At 42.7% G+C, this 7,672-nt stretch overlaps 1 protein-coding gene across 1 annotated transcript; it reads left to right on the forward strand.

Annotated features, from left to right (window-relative positions):
• The first annotated feature begins 347 nt into the window (after window positions 1-347).
• LOC125542693 (Chaperone DnaJ-domain superfamily protein) lies at window positions 348-5,338 on the forward strand. Its single transcript, XM_048705832.2, has 10 exons — window positions 348-579; window positions 653-715; window positions 814-880; window positions 1,711-1,770; window positions 2,834-2,884; window positions 2,975-3,055; window positions 3,307-3,419; window positions 3,789-3,906; window positions 4,057-4,183; window positions 4,937-5,338. The coding sequence occupies exons 1-10, from the start codon at window positions 467-469 to the stop codon at window positions 5,041-5,043; spliced, it is 900 nt and encodes a 299-aa protein (XP_048561789.2). The 5' UTR covers window positions 348-466; the 3' UTR covers window positions 5,044-5,338.
• Window positions 5,339-7,672: the final 2,334 nt, after the last annotated feature.

The raw sequence follows: 7,672 nt of genomic DNA on the forward strand, positions 1-7,672 counted from the left end.
ATAAATTCAGAAAAATACGAGCGCCAATGTCAAGTACAGAACCTGAACCCCGATGGTTCCTCAAGGAACCTAACCATCCGATTTACGCTCAGTTCGCATTACGATTCCCCATTTCAAAAACTTTGGCACACCATGCCGACATGACACTGACTAAATAATGCCAATGCCAAACATTTTTGTAAAAGAAGCCGAATTTTGACCGGTGTCTGAAATTCGTAACGGAGCCAATTTTGTACCAGCGCCTAAAATTCGGCAAATATGTGTTTTCAAAACATATTTGTTTGGAACAATTTCAAGATAGAATTAGCTAAAGCAAAAAATAAAGAGAAAAAAACTGGAAGAGGAATGTTTTTCCCATGAGCTTCCTTCACCCGGCCGGCCCCTCTCCCGTCCCGAGGACAGGTCTGACCCAGCCGATAGATCTCGCCACTCCCCCTCCGACGGCGAGGCAGATCCGCCGCCGTCCATGGCCGCCGCCGCCCCCCTCCCCGTCCTCCTCCTCCTCGTCGCCGTCGCCCTCCTCGTCCCGGCCGCCGACGCCATCTACTGCGACGAGGACGACTGCTACGACCTCCTCGGGTAACCCCCCGTCGCCTCTTACCCATCCCCTTCCTCGGCTTGCCCGCCGTCTGATGGGTGCTCGCGTGCGCAGGGTGAAGCAGGATGCCAACGCGTCGGAGATCAAGAAGGCCTACTACAAGCTTTCCCTCAAACAGTGAGCTTTTTGTCCCCCCGTCCCTTCCTGCCCGCCTCCGTTCTTGCGCCCGGGCAAGATCCCTGACCCATTTCTTGGGGATTCGTTGTGCTGTGCAGCCACCCGGACAAGAACCCCGACCCGGAGTCGCGCGCGCTCTTCGTCAAGGTCGCCAATGCCTACGAGGTATCTGGCATCTCCTGCACCTTCTTGTCTTTCTTTACAGCTCTGCATCTCCTGCTTCTAATGACCGAACTGTTTATGTTGCCCAAGATCTGCTGGCCCAATTCCATGTATTAGTTGCCGCGTATTGCGCACGACCTTTTAGCGCCGTCGCCGGTATATTTACAGAATTCACTAATTATTGTTGCACAATTCAGTGCAGCGGCTACCAGAGTGAAACCAAAATACAGCACCTATGTGTGCGCTTAAGCGTGCCAAGGCGCCAGGCGACAACATAACACGCCTAGCGCTTAATCGTGCTTGGCGTGCGCTTAGGCGAGATAGTCACTAGGCAGTGGCAAAACACACTATTAATGCCTAGCACTTTTCCCCCTTGCTGCCACCTCTTCTAATCTAAAGGAGAAAGTTTGACACAGTTACCGCTGTGAAGCCAGCTGCTCTAAGGGCTACCTGGCATGCGACGATGCGGTCGTGTGCACTAGTTTAGGCTATCAAGCATGTAGTTGGAGTCTTGGAGCCCACTGAAATTTTGCTGTGAACATTTTTCTTATTCAACTGTGCCCTCTGATGGGTAGTTCCACTCTGAAGTTTGCAGTTCCCATATGGAATTTGCAGTGTGCAGTGCACTGAATTATTGTTGGTGTTGCATGCTGAGGTTGAGCTATTTCATCATTTGGGCTATGAAACTTATGAAGAGTTCCATTTACCGAGCACATTGATGTTGTGTTGACTGCTGTTTACGTCTGCCCTGTTGAACATGACAGCTATTTTCCTAATATGGCACTTCCAGTTTCTGTTTGGTTCTTGAGTGTGTCTACATTTTTATGTATCAGATACTAAAAGATGAAGAAACTAGGGAGAAGTATGACTATGCTGTTGCACATCCAGAGGAGGTAAACCTTCATTCCCTTGTCTGGCTTCAGCATGCCAAGTTGCTTCTGTTTATCTACTTATTTTTTTAAATGTCTGGTTACTTTTTGTTAGATTTGGCTTCATAGCCATTAGTCATTTGGTATTTATAATCTATCTGTACACTTGGGATGCTAAGGACAAAATTACTACTCCCTCCGTACCTATGTTTTTAAAGCGTTCCTAAGGCGACGCCTAGGCGTCGAAGCGCTCCCCCTCCGCTTTGGAAAATCGACCGCTTTGGGCGCCTAGGCGTCCAAAGCGCCCCCCCTCCCCCTCCCTAAGGCGGTAAGGCGTCGCCTTAAAAACATAGGACCTGTCAGATAGGTACTAATCACTAGCCATTGCACAGCTTGACATACATTCTTATGAACTCATCATCCTCATCAGGGGCGGAGCCAGGGGGGGGGACGAGCAGGGGCCTGCGCCCCCCAACGATCGACAAATTTAGTAGCAGCGACGAGTAATTGCCAACGAGATTAGATCAATATATGTACTCGGCCCCCCCTATACTCGAATCCTGGCTCCGCCACTGATCCTCATAACTACAATATAGCCAATTCAAAATCGGCTAGCTATGCTCCTCAATCATTCCAACTATACCTGCTCTGCTTTATCTCAATTTGTATCATCTTGTACTCTACATAATTATTACAGCTGGTACTACATATTCTTATTGGTGCGTTGCGTGGCTGCAAAATTTACCTTCTGCCTTCTTGTTTACTGTGAGAAAGTCCACTTGTTTGGTTATGCAGAGTTGAGATGGGAAAAAGACAACGCACATGAAACAAAAGTTGCACATGTGAGCATGATACTAATAATAGGCTAACATTGAAAATAATGCATTTATACAAATATTTTCCGTCAGATACCCACACCATGGCTATTCGTAGTAGCTCGTTTGATAGAACCGGACAAGTTTTCCATATTAGACAGTACTGATAAGTTAATGACATTATTTTGGCCGCCTGGTCTGCTCTTCCTTTCAACTGAGCACTGTTAAATACTGATTCCGTCTGCGGGTGCTATTTGTTGACCTCATTTCAGTTCTTCTACAACACTGCTCAATACTATAGGGCTTACTACGGATATAAAACGGTTAGCTTTCTCTCTCTATGATATGTCTAATAGCAATGCTCTGCATCATTCATGTACCACAGCAGCTAACTCTCCTCCTGTTTGTGATAGGACACTCGCTCTGTGTTGATTGGCCTTCTTTTAATTGTGTCAGCATTCCAATACATAAACCAGTTGACATCGTACAGTCAGGTATGTATATGGAACAGAAAGGCAAAAGCAAGGTTGTGGGATTTTAGTCTGCTGTTCTGACTGGCTGTTTATGAACCAAATGATCAACATAAACATTTTGTTATGTCATTGAATGTCAGCATAAACATAAGATTATGTATTATTTTCTGCATTTATGTGATACAAAGACGACTACATGTTTTAGCATAACAATATATCTTACATTTTTGTTAACAACAACACACATTGAAAGTGTGCTGCATTTGTTGCAGGCCATCGAAAGTGTGAAGCAAACTCCTGCCTACAGAAATAGGTTGAAAGCACTTGAGTTTGAGCGAACAGGAGGAATTTCAAGCAAAAAGAAGGGTAACAAGCAGATGGATAAGTAAGTGACATCTGATAAGTTTAAATTTTGGGCTGAAATTTCCATCTTAGAATTTGAAGGCTGCTTTGGTTTGCACTGCCCGGTTCCATCTGTAGTTTACATTCAAATTTGATCTTAAAGTTTAGGGACCAGTGTATTGTGTACATTCTGTTGGAAATGTTTGAGCAACCTTGATAGGTTCTGTTGCCTCTTTAGGTTGTTTATCCTTTCAGAAACTACATCGTTAGAAAGATACATTCCGTTACAAGTAGGCTTTCCTTTTTTTAATACTATTAATGATACAATTTCCTTATTGACCATTTTGCCGCATGTCACTTGTGTTGGCTAGGCTTACTATGACTGACCATAATAGTGTTCTTGCTCATGCAGAAAGGTTGAAGATGAGCTTAGAAATGAAGTCGACTTGCAAATTCAGGGAGTTCAGAAACCTTCTGTGTGGAATCTCTGTGGTGTCCAATTGATACTTCTGCCTTACTTGATTGGCAAGGTCAGTTCATCTCTGGTAGACTGTCTTGAACAGAGTAAATTGCAAATGGCACACCTAAGGTTTCAACTCTTTGTAAATAGCTGCACGGGTTTGAAAATTTACTGAACGCATGCTGAAGTTAATTGTATACTTTTTTGTTTTGTTTGGCAGCTGCTTATTTGGCAAGTTTGTTGGTTTTGGAGATACCGGGTAAAGAAATCACCATATGCATGGGAGGATGCTTGCTATTTGACTCGGACATCCCTTAGGATGCCTGCTAACACATGGCAAAATATCGGTAATTACCACTCATTTGTTGATGTGTTTGACCATAGTATTTTGTCATACCATATTACTTCTTGGTCAGCTCTCTTGGGATTGTGAAATATTGTGCCTTTTCCTTTCAAATCAACATTGCGATTTTATACCAGATTCCTTCCAATTTTCAGATATGAGCTATAATATATTGTACTGGATATTTGTTTTAAGTTACTGCTATGACACTAACTATGCCAAGTAAGATGTACATCAAATGGTAAAAAAAAGTTGAATTTTCAAAAGAAGTGCACCTTTTTTTTTCTAGACAAAACAAAAGCTTTGAACCTTGATGCATTGATAGAAACACAAGGTTATTTAGAACCATGAGTAGGCTGGTTACAACCATGATGCCCAATGGCACAAGAGGACAAGGTGACACCTGTATGAACATGGAGATTGGGCATGAGTATGTACATGTAATGTGCCTGTCAGACATGTATAAGAGCTGCAGTACATGCCCAGTTCGATGTTCAACAGGGACGCAGATGCTTGAAGGACTGTCCATCTGTTCATTGTAGTCTGGCAGTGTAGTTGTAGTTGTACCAGTAAAGTACTGCCAATGTCACACTGGTTGAACTGAGGAATTGCTGGTTGAACCATACAGTAATGCGTAGCTACCGATGTTATTTTCGTCGTCACAAGTTATTTGCTGTGTCACTGAGCGAGTGCACCGTTAAACTTCGAGTCTGAATCCATTAGCGCTGACAGATGATCATATATTTGTGTGTTCCAGATGAGTTTACGAAGGAGGATCTCGTGATGAAGCGCCTCTGGGAGAAGGCCAACATGGAGAGGCACATAGCGGAGGCGAGAAGAGGATCGAAGCAGCGTAGAAGATAGCCTGTTGACAGCCCAATTTTGACTGAAGATTACGAGATGAGGCTGTTTAACAGCATGTCATGTAGGAGGACAACTAAATACCCGAGTGGAAAGGGAAGGCATACATGAGTCAGGCCTGGGTTCGTCGACCCATAAACATGGGACATTCATACTGAAGAACATAAGATACAGGGGATTCTTTTACCATATCGTACACCGTGGAGGAGTTATGTAGTAATGATAACATTTCTTATGTCTATTTGGATTCTATAGATACATCTACTTGGATGCTATTTACATGTCTCCTTTCTCGTCTTCTCCTTGGTTTGGTTATCATGTTCACTGTTGCTATGATTTTGCCGAGATTGGTTCTTGGGGTGGCAAGATTGGCATATTCTGCCCTACCGACCCTGACAAAAAATGAATCTCCTTTTGGTGCTGTAGAATGTATCATCATCACCCCCATTTGCAAATCAAAAATCTGTTTTTGTTTCACCTCCACAACTGAATCAGAGTTGTGTCCTTGCTGCTTTTGCAAATAAATCTGGAACCTCTTTTCAAAACAGAACACATAATCATTTACCAAGTTCCTTTCTCATCTTTTGCTTACCTGTATGGCGAATCAATGTGTGCCATTCTTGTTGGTTTGGTTCTCATGTTCTCTGTTGCTATGATTTGCTGAGATAGTGATTTTTTTGCGGAAAATCGGTTATTGGTGTGGTGAGATTGGCAGATTCCAACCTGTCCACAAAAATCTCCTTGGGCCTAAATTTTTTCTTGGCAATTTTGTTTCTCCTAGTTCAAGACTAGTTGGAGCTTCAGTGCTGTAGAATGTATCAGCATCACCACTCGTGAATCAAAATTTATTCTTGTTTCACTTGCAGAACTAAAAGCTGTATCCACAAATAAATTTGCAACCATGTTTCGAAACAAAACAGGGGAACAAACCAAGAGTCGCAGCGCATCAGAATGCAAGTTTTAGCATGGGAATAAAACTCATATGTTGCAGGTTGTAAACACCAGATATTTGGTTAAGTTTCCTATCATAGACGTATCAGCTGAGAGACCGAAATGATCGATTTCTATGGATACCACAGCGTAAGCCGAAGCGATCGATACTCTAGAAACCAGCAAGATGAGATAGTCTAGAGGCAAAGACCAGCTACTTCTGAGTTTCAGTTTTCACAACCAAAAGGCGATCTTTGCGCTGTACTGCCCCTTGGTTTTGTCCCCTTTTTCTGTAAAAGAAATAACGGACTAGTATTCGAGCCAAATGAAGACCGGACGTGTTGGTTTTGAAGAGAAAAGAAAGGGGATCAATAGCAAGGTTCTTCACTTCTATATAGACCAAAAAATTGCGGCAACAGCGTCTACGACAAACCCGCTGTGTTACATGCTTTTAGAAGTTTGATTGATTGAAAGAGAGTCTAGAATTGATGGGAAATCAATAGCATATTACATTATCCCCGCACAAACTGTGACAGAGGACACCTGAAGACGCAATTGGCATTGTTTCCCTGTTATGTTCCATGATATCTTCCGAACTTCATCCTTTTTTGGAGCTAGCAACTTTCTAACGCTTGTTTAAATTTCCACAGGAATTTTGTGTGGAATTTTCTTTCACTCATCTTCAAAACATTTTAAGAAAATCAAGCGAGGAGAAGACCCTCGTGTTTCAATCATCTCATACTCTCTGCAATACGCCTCATTTTCACCGCTGGAAATTTAGTCCGGTGCTTTGACGACCAGATCTCAGTCTCGAAGCCCTGCAACACTACTCAGACTTTCACCACCTCGTTGCATCACCTATTTAACTGATGCCAAGAGTACCATCTATCTCAACTCCTGCGAACCGTGGAAGTAACTGCAAGTTCATGTCATGGAAAATACAAGTCAACTGTGCAGATAATGCATAACTTTTTAGTGGGGTCAGATCGTGACATCTTTACAGGATATTACAAATAATTCACAAATGCTCTGTAAATAAGAAAAAATCTCCTCAAAGGTAATGTGTAGAGAAAACTGGCAGTGAGGGGCCTCAAGTACAGAGTATTATAAAACACACAGCCATCTAATGTTCATTTATCCCCATTCGAAAACAAGAAGTCTGTAGGGATTTCATATGGAATGGAAAATTCTAATGTGGAGATGCTTCCTTTCATCAGTTCTAAAAGAAGGTTCTCTTATAGTACTTCCTTTTTTTAGAGGAAGATTGACATGCATGGTTCAGAATGTTACAGCTACTGCTCTGTCCTCCTGGTAGTCAGGGTAAAAAATGAACAAGCTTAAATGGAAGCTAAATGAGGATGTTTCTGCAGAATAGAAGAGGGGTTAATTGGGGATTAGTGAGAATGGGTCAGCCCATGCATCATGCACACTAGGTACTGCGTACAAATCGCTAGAAACCTAAATCCGCCATTGCCACCGGACAATTGTGCTCCCTTGCTATATATACCCTTTGTATCTAGGACGATTTACTATCAAGTCCGGGATCAATTCCTCATCACATCTGTTATATCAGCGGTTTGGCGAAACTTCTTATCAATGTGAATAAGTGTCCGGTTGTTTTGGGGCGTTATTTTTCAATTTGTAATTGTGGGTCCAACAAATAAAAGCAAACCTAAGATGGCCAAAAAATAAACCGCACATG

The sequence above is a fragment of the Triticum urartu genome, chromosome 3A (assembly GCF_056163025.1).
Source record: "Triticum urartu cultivar PI428250 chromosome 3A, HENAU_Tu73, whole genome shotgun sequence".
NCBI classification, from domain to species: Eukaryota; Viridiplantae; Streptophyta; class Magnoliopsida; order Poales; family Poaceae; genus Triticum; species Triticum urartu.

Excerpts from the sequence above, each read along its gene's own strand:
- LOC125542693 (XM_048705832.2), top strand. The coding sequence starts at position 467 with ATGGCCGCCGCCGCCCCCCTCCCCGTCCTCCTCCTCCTCGTCGCCGTC. Across the intron at positions 881-1,710 it reads AGGTCGCCAATGCCTACGAG|ATACTAAAAGATGAAGAAAC; the intron begins GTATCTGGCATC and ends TTTATGTATCAG. Across the intron at positions 2,885-2,974 it reads CTTACTACGGATATAAAACG|GACACTCGCTCTGTGTTGAT; the intron begins GTTAGCTTTCTC and ends TGTTTGTGATAG.